Here is a 17,076-nt window from a genome sequence, read left to right on the forward strand (position 1 = left end):
AGACAAACATCTCACTGTCTCAAGACAAGCATCTATTTTTTTGTGAAGCTTAAATATGTTACAAGTTTTTTCATTATAATTTTTCACTTGCTTGAGAGTACTTTATGCAGTAGACTGCAGTGAAAGACATTTGGGTAAGAATTAGAGGATTAAGAAATGTAGGATTAGAAACTTTCTTTGTAGAAAAAAAAGTTATTTTTTTCTCTCTAAGCAATTATTTTATTGGAGTACAACTGGAAGTTCCCCAAAACTTCATGCCTGAATTTCTGAAAAGAGTAATTCCATCTTGATCATTCCCATATGTTTTGTAAAAAGAAATAGCTGTCTGTACTCAATTTGCTTCAACAATATGCATTAAAATATCTTTTATACATTTATAGTGTGCCCAGATACAACATGTATCTTCATGTCTTGTAAATAAATGCTTTTTCTGTTTGCTGGCCAATTTCATGCTATAAGCCTTTCTGAGACCCATCCTGTTGAAATCTTAGGCGACATGTTTTTTTTCCCGCCTTCTTATAACATTTTAGTGGTTTGGGATCTGAATGTATTATAATTCATGACACATTCCTCAATCTGATTTATTTTGTCATTTTATTTTTAAAGTTGTGTGGTCACTGCAGTGCTACTAAGATGTTTAGAGTGAGAAGAATCTAGAGTTTTTCTTCCAACCTGTTTTGCAAACTTGGCAACAACAAGTTGCAAGTGGTGTCGGCGTGTGCTGTTTTCCAGATATTCTCAAGGGAATTTCCTGGTGTGAGGAGTCTCCAGTCTGTAAAAATACCACAACCAGATTCTTTGCCATATTGCCTTAGAGAATTTGAGGACAGGAAAATTGTGTCTGTCTGCTGAACTCTGACCATGTGGGTATGGGAGATGTCACAGTGAAAGCCACCCATTATAGATGGGACTAGTTGCTCTGGCTTTTCTGACTGTTAAGACACTGTAGTTGGGTTACTAATTTTTCCAACATAGTCAATCCCATCTGCAGAAAATGTTTTCTTACAGTACTCCCATCAAACTGTGCAATAGCCAACTTCATCTCCATTTTCATTGGCACCTCTATGTGCAGATCCACAGATATCTGCACTGTCTAGGATGTTCTTATGAGATCCCTTAGGGTAGGACTAACTCCTTAATGGCTACCTCAAGTTATTCCAATGGCTCATTGCCATGTAGTGGGACACTGTTCACATTTCCCGGTGCCTTTCTCAGAGAAGAGCACTAGAAATGGACCAGATTTTCCTTTAAGTATTTATGAAAGAGGAAGAGATAGCCATTACACTGACATGTAGGCTGCTTTTCAACCCCATGGTTATCTGGCAATAAATACTTGGATAGGAGTAAGTTGAAGTTGTGAAATTGAATCATGATATCTCAACAGATGGTCATAAGCAGCCTAAATGTGAGGTGAGTGTATCATATGTCTGACTTGACTCTGAGAAGAAGATTTATACAGTTATATTCTACCTTAAAAGGAAATACTTAAATACCTTTGCTAATCTAGATCTCTACTACATTGACTTTCAAAGATATACAGTATCTCCCTTGCACACTAAGGTAGATTATTGGTTCTTCTGAGCAAGGAGGCATGTAAAAAATGACAAAGGGGAATAGGCTGCTATTGAATTTACCAGAATAAGTTGATGAATTGTATGTGAAAAGGGAGGTTGGAAGTATAAATATGTTCTACATCCTTTCTATGACAGGCTATGGAATATTTATTATAAATGGAGACATAAAGCAGGAATAATCTTCCCCATGACCTCACTGTGACAAACTAGCTTTCTAATTCTTGCTGAGTGCTGATTATTACTTGGCTAACACTCTGAGCTAAAGATGAAGCATGTGCTACGTTGCAGGAATTCTTACAAATAGGCTGAGCTATTTTCAGAAGGGCAATTTTAAGGACACATTCATGTTTTTACTTGCAGTAGTATTTTTTCTTAAAGCATACAAGTAGATACACATATGTGCAAAACCTTCAGGCAGACTATATGAATGCAATTGCTCATTTATGCATTGTGTTTAGTGCCTGGTTCAATGAAGTGGGCTTGCAAAGGAGGGGTTAGAGGGCTTGGTTGCATGCTGTGAAAGGCAGTCTCATTAAACACCTTTTCAGAGGTGTATATTAAAGGAACAGGTGTAACATTAATAAGCTTGCTTCAATTTTTGTCAACTCAATAAGGATGCTAATAGCAAAGGTAGCTCAGAAGTAGGTATTGTATGAAAGAGTAGAGTTAAGGGGTTTCTTGTTGAGCTTTGTCACTTCCTGGAAGCATTTGAACTATATGTACAGACTTTCTTCTTGGAAGGAAGCAAGGATGCTTCTTTGTGTAGCAGTGCAGCTGGTTTGCCATCTCCTTCCATACAGTGCTTTCAGAAGGCCAGAGAGAAGAGCTACAGTGAAATCACAGCAAGAAATAGAAAGTCATTAAATGAAGAATTTTGCTTTTCTTCATGCAAGGTTTCCCCTGTGTACCCTCTTGATGATTTGACTGTGATCTGAATTAAGCCAAAACTACTTCTGGTCTGTACTTTGAAGGTAGCAATGCCCTTAAGTTAAGGACTCACCAGATCTGTCTGACTACAAGTAGACTATAAGAGCCAACCCTTCTGATATGCTCTGAGCAGTGTAACAGAGACTTTATACTGCTTAGATTTAACCTGGACGCAGTTTAATCTAGCGAGCAGGTCAAGCCAGTCAGATCTACCTGAACAGTTGTCTTGTTCCCCACCTTTCCCATGTTGCATGATCTGCTCTTCCAAATCTTGCACCAACGTTTGATTAATTCCTCTCATGCTTACATAGCAACGAGCTGTAGTCGGGGGACCTCTGCAAGCTCATCCTTCCCATGTTTTCAGAGCCCATCAGTGGTAGCCTCCTTGCAGTTTTGTTCCACAGCCCTCTTGATTTGTAGATACAGGAACAAGGGGAAAAAAGGTAAAAAGTTTTCAGGCCTTACTGATACTGAACAGCCAGAATAACAGGCTTCTGGGGATGGTTGTTATAGTATTTCTTCTAATAATGTCCAAAAAGTGTATAAAGAAAGGATTTATCATTCATTTTGTAATAATCTAAACACCTGTAACTTGCTTTCAGAGTTTTCCGGTATGACATAAGTGTTTCTCTGCAAGTTATTCTACCATCTCAGCACGCAGTCTGCTTCTATGATACAACACTTCTGTTCTGAAATTAAGACCACTAGGGGAGATCAGTGGAGGGAATTGTCTCACATGAAGAGTGTAAAACATCAAATAGAATGAGCAAGCACCTCTTTTAAGTTCTAGATGAGCTGTGGGAAGTTTTTGCTGCTATGAAGTTTCACAGACTGCCTGAATTTAAATCTCCTAAATCTATGAAAACAGAAAGGAGGTTTTTTTTCTTTCAGTTCCAAAATATGAGACTTTCTCCAAAACTAGGCAGGCTCGGCACTGAGCATCACTGACAAGAGAGAAAAGCTATCTCCAAGCTCAGTACCATGTTTCTGTTGGCTCTGTCATCTGAGCCCTGTGGTGTTATCAGTGCAAGCATAACTGTTAGTCCGTGTAATGCTATTCAACCAGTAGGTATCTTTAGTTTCTCAGAATGGTCAATGTTTCTTCAGTTTTACAAAAAGTGTGGCAACTTTGTGTCTCTGAGGTTGCTTTCACTAAAATGGAACAAATCAGTTTTTGCAAGCAAATCATCCACCAAATGTAGGGCTTTTTTCTCATATTCTTGATGTGGCTTTGAAACTTTGCTACCTGCAAAGAATCTCTGCAAAACATCTTTTGCAAACACACACTGTACGTTAGTTTGGTCAATTGCAGCTCAGTTCAATTTGTCAAAAAAGCTCAAGCAAATTTTAGTAGTTACATTTGCATTCTTGTGTATCTCATGTTCATGAGATAACACAAACTTTTACATAAAATACACCAGTGATCTAAAGATATGCTTTCCTAGTACTGAGGGTTACTGTGGTGTATTCTGTGTCAGCATGTCAGATTTGAAAAATCTGTTTGGGGAATACTTGTAGGTGACCCCAAGTGGAGGAGAAGCATGACACTGCAGTACAGATCTTTCAGGACGTCTGTGTTCCATGTTGTTAAGTCTTTCCAACAGCTGGAATTTAATCTTGGAAGTTATAATTTGCCAGACTCCCTGATTTGGCATTGAGAAACAAACAAAAAGCATCCAAAAGTCATGAAAAGATCTAGAATGAACCCTTGAGATGACAGATAAAAATCATTGTAGTAAACAAAAGTCATTCAGGATCAGGATGAGGCTTGTGATGCTTAATTCTGGGTATGTTTGAACCCACAGTACACACAAAAATAAAATCAAACCAAAAGCCTACACTTGCATGAACTCAGGGCCAGGAAAGGAGAAATTGCACAAGAACGAACTGCAGGACTTTGTTAACTGTAACAACCAATATCTGTTATACTGGAGTGGATGAAATAATTCTAGTATTAGTAAATATCTGCTGGATATTGATATCATTCCAATTCTCATGGGTATACATTTTAGTACTTAATAAGTATGGCTGAGAAGGGGGAGGTGGATGAGTGTACTGTAGAGACGCACCAATTCTTTAATGCCAAAGCCTTAAATATCTGGAAGTTGGAACTGGGACACTGAAATGTGCTTATGTTGCATGTCTCAGCATGGTCGCAGAACACCATGGCATGGTGGCACAAATTCTTCCCTGGGTACAAAAGAGATGAAAAACTGAGATTTGTGGAGAGAGATGGCAGAAGTGAGAATTTGTCGGGATGTTTTCTGGTGGTGCTGGGGGTACCCGCCCTCCCTCTGGTGATACCCTTCAGGGTCTGGTTGGCTGCTGTCAGGATTTAACCCCTCTTGCCCTGTAAAGCAGGCCGTGAGATCAGAGTTTGTGTTCCAGTTGCTGGGCTGATGGCAGATCTTGTGTCTGTGGAAGGATCAAGGGGCTGTAACTCTTATCTGGCATAAATAAATACTGTTTTTCCTCCACCACAGATTTTGTGTGGAACCTTTGTGCATATGTTCATGTTCTATACAGAAACATGCCATATGTGCAGGCTAGCTCTTCCTGAGGTGGAAAAAAATAAGAAATCAGCAAATGACACCAGCCCCACATCTGGGGGGTTTCAGAGCTGGAGCTCTGAGGGAAGGATGACAGTAAATTCTTAAGGAACAGGAAGAAATTGGGACAGAAGAGCAGCAAGCGGTGTGAAAGGGAAAGGAGAGGCCTGGAGCACAGCGTGGAATCTCAGTGTGAGTGAGTGTTCTGTGGTGAGCTGAGCCATGTGAGGCCAGGAAGAGTTTGAGTGAGACCTAATTAAAATCATCTGGCCCTCATGAGGGAGATTTCTTTTTCCTTGCAATTATTTTTTGTGTGTCGAGGATATTTAATTAGGTATGTAGAGCTGATGTTTCTGAGAGGAATTCAAAGCACACTTATAAGCTATTTTTAGTATATTATTGTATTGTTGGACTTGGGGGGATTACGAACTCTGGAAGTCTATAAGAACAAAGACACTGTATGTCCAAGGCTGCAGCAATAGTCTAGGACTGACACGATCTGCAGCTACGGCAGTTCTCTGTATCTGATTTTTGGGAGGCAGTAAATATCTAAGTAGAAATTCTACAGCATCCCAGAGTATCATCAGCAGGGTTTAATTGTTTCTTCTTTGACCTACTCACCCCCCTGCAGCTACTCTGTGGCATGTTAATATTAGATGAAATTTTGGAGAACCGTGGTTTTGATAATGTTTTCCACTAGTGTCTTAATTTTTTATTTCAGCTGAACTTTTTTTTTATTTTCCTTTTCAATGATCACAGTTATAAAAAGAGTCCGTCTGGGAGCTTTCTTCTTGCAAGTGGTCTTCATAGCAAAAAAAGTAATTTAGCAAGCAGTGCTTAATAGGTAACTGCTGGACTGATGAGGTGCCAGCTCCGGCTGCTTCATTATAATTCCACACATCTTGCATCTTTCTAACATGAGGATGAAGTTGCATGTTCTGGCTCTGTGAACATCCTGAGCACTAGCACAGATATGAGACCATAAGTGTGTAACTTTCTCAGAGTCCTCCCTGGAATAACTTTGCAAAGGCAAACTCAGAAATCATAAAATCATACCTGAATGTTTTTCTGTGAACCCTTATGGCTGGCGGCTTTTTTTTTTTTTTTAATTTCTTTCATAGAGCTAGAATTTGGCACACACAATGAGCAAATGCAGGTGCTATTCCTGATATGAACTGGGCTCCTGGGTTCTCTTGTCTCACTCAAAAGACTTCATATTGTTTTCACAACCACATTCAAATGCAGGTTAGCAGAAATGCTAGAACACAGAGGGGTGAAGCAGGCTCTCTGTGTGAATTCCCCAGCAGTTCTAAGGATCTCTCCCTCTGGACTTTACCCTTTTTGTTTTATTGCACAGTATCAGGCTTTTCAGTCAACAGCAATGTTGTGATTTAGAAATGGGTATGTAAGAAAAAAAGTGAGGTAAATATATATATATAAATATAACAACATATATATACTTGTTCCTAAACAAAATTTTGAAATTCACTTGACAATCAGACATCTTTTTTAATACTTGAGCTCTCACTCGAACATTCATTTCTAGAATCATAAAGCAATGAAGAATCTTGTCTCACAATTGTTAAATAACTCAAGAGCCCTTGTGCTCTGCTGCTGCATTTACTACGAGGTGAAAAACCTATGAAATGCATTGCTGATTTTAGCGTTTAGTACTGTATTTGTAGTGGAACTCCAGTCTCTCTAAGAATTCACTGCATTTTCTTCCAGCTCCTGATTCCTCACTAAACTCACTAGGTGGCTGTCTAAGAACACTCATATTCTTTTAACTTACTGAAACACAGCTTTTCCACTGTTCTGCCATTCTCTGATCTCACGCTGGAGAGCACCCTCTCATCAGCCACAGCAGGTCCCAGCTCCAGGCTCTGGGTGGAGGGAATCCAGCCCCACATGTACTGGACACCAGATCCCTTCAATTAACCACTTCCATTCTCCAAGACAGAATTATGTATTTATATCAACTTTATCAATTTATAATCAATTTAATCAATTTATATCAACTAATTCCAAGTCTCCCTTGAATGACTTCCTTGCAGCACCAGTTTTTCAAATTCTGTACAGTATTCATAGGAGTTAGGTAAAAACAGGGAATAAGGCAGCCTGTGCCTAACTAAGGCTAGTTTGTTCTTGCTGTAAGCTGGAGGAGTGAGGCAAAGCAGCTTCCAAAATCTGGAAATTGTGGTTTGTGTGTGAGGGGATAGACTGAGAAAAAAATATGTGCCGTTCACTTAGCATCCTTCTTGTTGTTGAAGTCCTTCTTACCAGATGTGGCTTGAGTTTGGCTTGTGCGCACTGATTTTGCATGGTTATGAATCCTTTAACTTAAGGGAAATTATTTCTGATTGAGACGAAAATTGGACCCCAAGGCTCAGGCTGAGCTGAACTTTGGGCACGTATCTCAGTTTTCCAATGCTTTTTGCTGGAAACCCTGACTTATGAAGGAAAGTATGCATGGATCCATCTCCAGTCCATGTGTCATCCTATTGTCTTTGGTACTGCAGAATATAAAGCAGGGAATAAGACCACACAGGAATGCATCTCTCTAGAGCACCTCTGAGTCTTACTTACATGGCTTGTGTTCCTCTGCTCTGCCCCAGCAAGAGGAGATGGGGAATAGGCAGTATCTGTCTCCTTCCTTCATGTCATTGCAGCAAAGCTGAGTCAGCTGGGAATGATCTTAATTGCTTGTGCATGGAGAAACAAGGGGGAGGATGGGACAATAGTAGGGAATATAACTGTTATCTGTACTTAATCAGTTTTTTCCCATCACCGTATTTTCAACAGGATACTTACATTCCATAAAACAATAATTTTTTGTTTAGTTTAGCCTTGTTGAAAAACGTAGATTTACCTGACACTTTAAACAATTTGCAGTTGGAAACACTGAAACAAGATACTTGGTCTGAGGGGTGGGTCAGCTCCATATCTTCCAGAAAATCTCAGACTGTGAAATAGTTTGTTTCCTGTCATCAGGACGCAGAATGCTGATGTACAACTCTCCAGTGCCTTCTGGGAGTTGTAATCGCTTGTTCTCTGCCCAGCTCTGGTATTTTTTGGCACCTTGCAACTACGTGATACCTTTTCCATGTGAAGATAAATGCATAGTTTTAAGCCTTCATTTGCCATAAATCTTCATTTGCATATTGCAAGTTTAGCTGAAATAATAACAAATTGCCAAAGCGTTTTTTGCCTGGGCGTCAGGCGAGTAGGAAAGCTAGCATTCTTGGCTCAGAATACGTGGGATTAATATGAAACGCTAAAACATGATACTGGAGCTGATCAAACCGTGCAGCCTACACCTGAGGGGAATTTTTCTCATGGAATTCATAAAAACGTCCTTATTTTCTCTTGATTAGATGTGACTGTTAAGGCTTAAATAGAAAGCAGCAACTTGTACATGGACAGCAGTGGGAGCTTTACTGTTCCAAAGCCATAACTTTTAATCAGCAGAGCTCCCTGTCAGAGTGGATTACCCCAAGACACTTCACAACCCACTCTGCTCCCCACCCCCCGATGGCTTCAGGGGGGAGCTTTGGAACAGGAGGAGAGAAGCAGTGAAAAAGGGGATGCAATTGTCCGAGAGAGACAGAGCTATGTGCCAAAATGTCTGAAAGTTTTGGGACTGTATGATTCTCACATTATTGGTACTTTATTTTTTAATCGACTGCTGGTTTTAGAAAGGCAAATCCCCTGTTTGCCTTCCTCCTCTGTATCGTTACTACGCCACAGTAACACAATTTGGAAACTGAGGTGTAAACTCTCCTTTCAAAGAGTCCTTTGCTAGTTGAAGGGTGCTGGCTGGGGTCCATCCAGTAGGTAATGAGGTTCAGAAGGTTAATGAGAAGCTCAAGGAAGAGCATTTACAAAAAAACAGCACCAAGAATAACCCAGTTCTTGAAGTACTTTGATCCTGGGCAAAGTGCGATTGTGTAATCGAGGAAGCTGGGGAACTGCTTTACTCTGGCTGTTTCCTGAATAAGATGACATAGCATATACAAAATACTTGGGGTTTTTTTTCCACCTTAATTAAGTGCCTTATATTAAAAAAAAAGAGCTAGAGAGCTTGGTCTCTCAGCAGATCGGTGCTGTTATTGGTACCAGTCAACACAAGGGCCCCATTGCGCTTGCCTTCATGCAGACATGAGGTGTGAGCCATGCCTGACCTAAATAAAATTAACTGTTTAACCAAATTAATCAGTGATTTGTTTTATCAAATCCAGTCCCTGAGCACAACAGACTGCTATGTCATAGGTGCAGAGTCTGGAATGAGCCAAAAGAGTATCTGCTCTTCTGTTCCCCTTCCCCGGCACAAGTACAAGAAGTTGCAAAAACATTATCTATCACCTTACAGCAGACTTAATACAAAAAGGTCAAAGACTCAAACCCTGGAAATTCACAAGGAGATTGTAAAAGAAGTTAAAATACGTGCAATAATACTAGGAATGTATTTGAAAATGTCCAGATGATCTTAACTGGCTGAGAAAAACTCCTCCTTCTTGACCATAGAGTTAGCACTGGTTGTAAAAGAAGAGTGAGCGAATCACTCAACCAAGAACAAGAGAATATTGGCAAACCCTGTGCAGTATCTTTTCTCTGCTTTTTGTCAGCCAGAAGACAGATTCCCTTCTATTTTGTACTTCCAAGTTATGCTTCAAGATGAAAATCCCATTCTTGGTCCCTGCTGAAGACCAGCAGAGACACTGAAGAGTGGGTCAAAAACGCAAGTCAGTCTGGCCTCTCTTCACCCTCACAATTGTTGATCACAACAGGGCAAAGCTCAGAAGCCCTGTTAATCCCAAACTTTAATTTATAGCTCTGGCAGCAACCTCAGCAGGTCTGTGAACTTCTGGTTTCTCAGTTCCCTAGCCCAGATGAAGGTTTTTCACCAGTGCTCCCATCCGACCTGGAACACTGCACTGCGGCGGGGGCATGGGGCCTTTAGCTCTGCCTTAAGAGCAGTGATACGACTGGTGAAAGTCAGCAGGATTCTCAAAAATGTGTAAGCTCTAGGGTAAGAATCACTGTGCTAAGGAGTAAATACAATGGCTGATGAGCGTGCCAGGTGTTAAATGTGTCTTAGTGAGTTAAGTGTTTTGTATCAGCTCCCTGAGAGTTGCACTGGTACGCATTTGAGTCGGTGTGGCTGATGTAGCATAGGTCCAGTCTGGTGAGAGATGAGTAGGCTGACACTTGGGCAAGCTGGTGGCTTATCGGAACAATAAGCTTGTAACAAGTTCATGATTTTCATGACAAGTTCTATTGCAATTGAGGAACGAAAAAAATGAGTCAGCATTAGATGGTAACTGGCCGCAAGGCACAAGGCCAATTTGAGTTCAGAACATGTAATATGGTAGATGTGTATCACAGTAGCCCATATACCATCCAACAGGCTCACTCAGTATCTGAATGCTATTCAAATTAGATGTTCCAGGTTGTTTATGTACAATTTTGGTTTTGCAACTAGTATTTTGGAAGTGGACACTAAAAAACCTCAAAATTAAACTGTGGTAAATGATAGAGTTTGAAGAAGTATATACTATATTTAATTGGAGAGAGCTGTGTTTATAGCCTGTTATTGTCTGTGCTGGTTGATTTTTCCCCACACACCAGCAAAGACAAGAATGAGAAAGTCATGGCAGTTCTGGGCAACTTGGCATTTGCAGTGTATTTTTACAAAGTCTGAGCTGATGAGTTTTCTGCTGACGGGCAATGTCTCTGGCTAGAAATGAAATGTTCTGATCCCGTTAAAATATTATCTATCAATGGAGGGTGCTGAACAGTAAAGTAAACTCTTTGGAAGTTAAAATTCCTTTAATGGATTTGGAAGCAGGGTATCTTTTTGTGGAGGGTGAAATAATGATCTGTATATTGAAACTTCTTATTCAGCTCCTGTGGATAAATAGTGACATATCATTAATACAGTGAATAATCTGCAAGCACTTTCTGCAGGGTTTATCTATTGATATCATTTGGGGAAAAATCAGTGGGGTGATCTCTTTGGATAGTGAGTTTCTCCTATTAGACAGCCCTAATTCAGATATTATGGTGATATGAGAAGGTGAAGATCCCAAAGAGGGAATTCTTGCATATGTTTTTCTCTGAAATGTTTGCTTCCCATAGGTAAGAATTTCATGAGTAACATTTCCATTATAAACCCTTTCATATTCTTCTTGAATGAACTTTTATGTCAGCTCTCCTGTGTTGCTATGAAAGGATTAGTGAACATTTTCACAACAGGATATAATAAATTGGCAGCCCAAGTCACGTAAGGGGTACTAAAGGTCTGTCTTAAGTTGCAGTAGGTACATAACAGTTAAGGCTGAAATGTGTGGTGACAATAGCTTGATTTAACGCTTGGACAGTAAGCCTGGCAGTTAGGGCTTACCTGACAGTTCCTGCCTCCATTAGCAGAATCCAGAAATTGAAATGTTCATGATTGAACACTCATTGAACAGAAAGTACATAAAATATTTAGTAGCTTGAAGTATAGATCCCATGATAGATGCTTTTCTTCAGGGAGCATGAGGAAAACTGGTTTTGATGTTACTACATTGCATTGTGAATTGAGAAATCAGGTTTTGTCTCTAGTTCTGCCCAGCTGGGAGGCTGAAGGTGTTTTCCAGCAGCTGTATCTCCTTATGTCAGAACTGTTTTTTGATGGAAAGAAGACTTACTGCCTTGCCAAAACCTCACCTCTCTGTAGGCCCTGTTAACTGCCAGGCTAGCAGTATGAATGATTCTTCTGTATGAGTTTCCTCTCGTGGTAGTCGCTGTCTTGGTGAGGACTCAGCATTGAACCCACGTCATTTTTGACTGGTTCCACATCTCCCAGCTTCCTTACTCCTTTCCTTCTACCATCCTCTCAGATGGTAGTATTTGCCTTTGAAACAGAATCAAGATAAAGTTCCTCAATTTTGCTCTTTCAGATCTTATCTGCACAGAGCTGCCTTTGAAGTGTTCTGCAGTGTCCAGGCAGCCACTGAGCCAGCAGCAGCACCTTTTCTCCCAATCACAATGGGCTCCCTGTTTACATGTTCTTTTCCTGTTGTCTCTCGCTGTACGCTCAGGACTGTAGCCTTTCATGACGTGGGTACTGTGCTGTACACAATGGGGTCCCAGTCACTCAGTAGGCTGGACTTCTATTACAATAGAAACAATAATGTTAATTTATTTTATTGATGCTTTTGAATAGGATTTGCTGAAAAATAAGGGAAATATGGGAAGTGGCTCATGTTACCATAAAACCACATGCAGCGAAACGTTCATCTGTCTCCAACATTTCATGTCTTCTGGGCATCTGAGATAGTTGAGTTTGATTTACACAATCAAGCCATTCATTAAATATCTGTTTGAGTTTTAGGCAGATGCATCCTTTACCTGAGTGATGAAATCTGACTACAGGAAACGGAGCTATTCCTTTGTGAAAAGACCCCATTCTGCTTTATAAAGTGAGCCTTGCAGCAATATACTTCTAGAAAATTGCCAAGCTTTGTATACCAAATATCCTTGTAAGGGCTCAGCCATAAAACAGTTGTGGACTTGGGGTTGATCCAACCACACAATAGCACATCTTTATGCAATATTTCCTCTTTCAACATCCATCTCCAACACTGTAATTCACTGACAACCGTCAGTTCATTTTAATTCCAAAATTCTAGCCCAGAACACAAAGCAGTTTAGAGTTTGAATTCTTGTGCGGGCATATTAATTATCTAAATCACTAGTCCCAATCATGTTCAAAAGAGCGCTTGCTGGGAATCCTTCAGGAGCAGACTGATCTATTGCTCATTATCGCCTACTAGATTAGACTGCAAGCCAGAAGCATTTCCAGTATTTCCTATCAACAATACTCCATATAGCTCACTGCTGTCAGAGAACCGAGTGATGGTGAACGAAGGGAAAAGCAGCAAATACATGTTACAGAATGTGTGTGTGTGTATATATATATGTATGAAATGATCCAGTAAATCAGCATAGTCTCTACTAGGGATTGGCTTGGAAATATCTTAGCGGAGTCAGTTATAGAAAAATAAAGTGTGCCCATGCAGGGGGGAGAGGCTGTAAAACCTAATGCGATGTCAAATGAGGCTTCTTATCTTGCCAACCACCTTCCACAGGCAGGAAGAATCATGCTGGTTCCGTGATACACAAGTTTCCACTGTCTTTGGGGAGAGAAGGGAGAGGTCAGTTTTGTCTTGCACGTGGCAGAGGGGCAACTGTATTTTTGTATGCTTTACCTTTTGTGTTGTTACAAAAATAAACCCATGAAGTTATATCCATTTTGCCTTTTTGTGCCTGAAATGGGCACAGGCCATGGCAGCTGCTGCAGGGGTAGGGTACTCATTCAAATGAGAAACATCTTCTGCTCTTAAAAGGCAACTGCAATATATTCACTCTGTTGAATAATCAGTCGTACATTCCTCACTTGCCAGTATAATGGAACCTTCAAAAGTAGAGGAGTTTCACATGACCTTAGCGCATACGCCTGACTTTGAGTGCCTGAAAGGAGTGACCTCCATCCCATTCATCATAAGGGCTTGTTAACACTCAAATCCACTGTTTTGAGGGGTCCCCGCCAATATTAACCCATCCATGGCCTGACTGGTGGGGGCATGGGTAGGCAGGGGTCACACTCAGCTGTGGCGCCCAAAGTTCCACTGCCCCAAAGAAGGGGCCTTTCTTGTGTAGCTTTTGTCACTACCCCTCCTCAGAGCTGGCCTGGGCTCTGAGCACAGCCAGATAATGCTTTACTTAAAGATACTACAGGACAATCAATGGAAATGCAAGTGAATGAATACACCCCTTATATTACTTGATATTTACTTATAACCTCCATATTTTATTCATTAATTTTAGAATTCCAAATATAATGAAACAGAGTATTTTATTACAAAGCTTATAAAATAATTAAATATTACACTTATATTTTTTGCTTTTTTTACACCATAATTCATACTTTGTGACACTACCATTTTCTTTCCTCAGTTGTCACTTACGGAAGTGAGCAAAGAAATATAAAGGAAAAGCTATGCATTAATAAATTAATTATTTTACATCAAATAATAAAAAGGACACAATTATAAAAACAAAACAAAAAACCCTTGTAGTTTTACTAGGAAAAAGGTTATAATTACACAACGTCCAATATCAAGACAGAGCGGTGTAGGTTGAGATATGTTTCCAATCATCATTTCTTAGAGTATCACAGAATACATGTTTTTAATTTAAATTGTTGCAGAAGGAACTGCTAATTTTAAGTGACCACTGTCTGGCATTAGTGCTGAGCTGGCTAATCTTACGCTGAAACGATACTTTAAAAAAACAGTAAAACTGAACTACATTCATCAACAAAGTTGTGGGATTGGGTGGAATTAGATAAATATGTCCCTCGTAGGCACTCCCCAGAAAATTACAGTAGAACACAGCTCTGTCTCTGGATGGGTTTGGCAAAAAGGTTGGGTTTTTTCAATGCAGAAACTTTCTAAATTGTACCATTTGCTGTATAGTGTCACCGCACATCTCAATACTGAGTGATTACAAATATCATTACATTTACATTTCTTTTGTTTGCTGGTGGATTCTGAACTAAATAAAAGTACTAGGAGAATGTATAAAAATAGAATCAACTTTTATTTGGTTAGAGTAAATCATCCACTTATCTTTTTCTCTTTTTTTTTTCATATAACCTGTGTGAATAAATAACTATTTAGAGACATTTAGCATGAATTAATGGACTGTAATATTCTTGTTATTTCCTGTGGTTAAAGGCTGGATCAAAATTTGCAGAGAGATTTGAGATTAAAAGGAAGACATTCTTCAGTATCTTGGCATTCAAACAACCTAGCTTCTGAAAAAAACTACTTTAAAATATCAAGTTTAAATTTTAAAATTACATATCTAATGACCTTAGAAAGTTGAAAACATAACCATTGAGCTCAATAAGTCTGAGTTCCTTGAGTTAGTTGAAATATGAAATTCTATTTTACTTGTAACACAGCAATATTAAAAGTCCAAATATTCTAACGCTGAATATTTTGAGGAATACATTTCAAGTTACTAGTTAACCACCTCTGAGTTTCTACACAAAGCAGAAAATTAATTCTTCAAAACAATAAAAACATTAGCATGATGCAAAACTTGCTTTTCCAGCAGCAAGTCTAACAGCGAAGCACCATATCTCTTTGTAGTGCACTAGTTACTTCTTGTGGGCACAGGAGTGACGCCGCGCTCTCCAGCCAACAGCCGTCCCAGTGTCCCTCTGCGACAGCGGCAGGAAACAGCTGCCTTACCCTGGCACCATCGTAGCATAAACAAATATGAAAGGCTTTTGGTAGTGGGGCCTGTCGTGCTGCCATGCTGGAACCTTCCTCCTCCAGCTCCCAATCTCTCTTGCTTTGCATTCTGGTAAATTAGCCAGAAAAGGCTTCCTTGCCTTAATTTCTTCCTCATAACATATGACAGTGCAAAATGACACTTTTATAAAAAGAAGAACTGCCCCTCAAGTCTCAGTGTTCAAGTGATCCGTAGTACCCTGTACTTTAGTGAGGTCAGCAGATAAAAAAAAAAAGAAAGAAACATTTCTTTTTCAACATATATCCAACAATTACTGTACCTCAGACATTCCCTTCGAAAAAACTGTCTCTTCCATCAGTGGTTTATGTGGCACCGTGTCTTGCCTCAAAGCAAAGTTAATTCCAACATAAATTGAAGAAGAGAATCCTGTCACTGAAGGGTTCAGATAACACGCTGCTATCAGTTCTTCTTCGTGCATGATTTACAGCATTGCTTGCCATAAAATTTGTGGTTACAGACACTGTGCTGGGGTACCAGATGACACCACGTGAAGAAATCCACACAAGAAGGATCATCTGAAGGAGAGAAATCCAAGCAACACGGTAAGACTGTGTTTTAGCAAGTCTACAAGCGAGGCAATTGTTCTGCACATTTGGTAATGTTAAAAATGCCATGGGTGAGTCAATTGAAAGAACAGGAACCATGCACTAACTTTCATCTCAAAAATACCAGTTTCTTTTTGATTTGTTAAGAAATGTTTAATATGTTACGAGATCAATTTTTTTAATTTGATAGAGATAGAGCTATTACAAAATGTTTGATATGTTAAGAGATAAATTTTTTAATTTGATAGAGATAGAGCTATTACAGTAGGAGGGTCAGTGGCTAATTAAAACTAAAGATTAAACATTAAATTAAAAAAAGATAATAAATATTTTACAATTGGAAAAGTTAGAGCACACTTTGAAGTTCTGGAAAACTGTGTGATTGTATTCCAACACTTTCTAGAGGCACTGAGTGCTCTCCATTAGACTATCCGTTTTAATTTGATAGAGATAGAGCTATTACAGTAGGAGGGTCAGTGGCTAATTAAAACTAAAGATTAAAAATTAAATGAAAAAAAGAAATAATAAATATTTTAGAATTGGAAAAGTTAGAGCACACTTTGAAGTTCAGGAAAACTGTGTGATTGTATTCCAACACTTTCTAGAGGCACTGAGTGCTCTCCATTAGACTATCCAGGGAGCCTAAGAAATCTCTTCTTAGACACTTAGGTCAGGTGGTGTGAGTCAGGCTTTTACGACTTTGGGATTTTTGTGAAATATTAATTAACTGCAATGGGAGAAGCAGTGGACTGACAATGTTTGGTTCTGAAAAGTTCGACTTTTAATTACAAATAAATCGTATTTTTCAATTAAGATTTTATTTCACTCAAGTTGATGTACAGATTGTTTATGTACACAGCCCAGTTGCTTTAAAAAGTCTCATAGCTGCGCCTTTCTGCAGTTTTGTAGTAAATGCTTTGTGTTTCTTCATAAGAGCAAAGTGATGATTCATATGGATGATTTATAAACGAATTCACCATGTCAGAGAGCGCAGTAAGACATTTAAATGAGGTTTAGCAAAATTTATAGCTAAACTGAAATCTCCTGTGAGCATGGGAAAAGATTCCCTTCGACTCTCAGAACTACTGTTTACATGGTCAATAAAAGGAA

At 39.4% G+C, this 17,076-nt stretch overlaps 1 protein-coding gene across 4 annotated transcripts in view; it reads right to left on the bottom strand.

The window, feature by feature from the left end:
* Nucleotides 1–13,886: 13,886 nt before the first annotated feature.
* Nucleotides 13,887–17,076, bottom strand: part of ADAMTS18 (ADAM metallopeptidase with thrombospondin type 1 motif 18) — a 185,420-nt gene continuing 182,230 nt past the window's right edge. For all 4 annotated transcript variants that reach the window (XM_014942567.1, XM_014942568.1, XM_014942566.1 and 1 more), the window contains one exon: nucleotides 13,887–15,936. In XM_014942567.1, coding sequence (XP_014798053.1) covers nucleotides 15,821–15,936 — 116 coding nt within the window. In that variant the 3' untranslated portion in view covers nucleotides 13,887–15,820. The remainder of the gene's footprint in view (nucleotides 15,937–17,076) is intronic.

This window comes from Calidris pugnax, unplaced genomic scaffold (assembly GCF_001431845.1).
Source record: "Calidris pugnax isolate Ruff unplaced genomic scaffold, ASM143184v1 scaffold28, whole genome shotgun sequence".
NCBI lineage: Eukaryota > Metazoa > Chordata > Aves > Charadriiformes > Scolopacidae > Calidris > Calidris pugnax.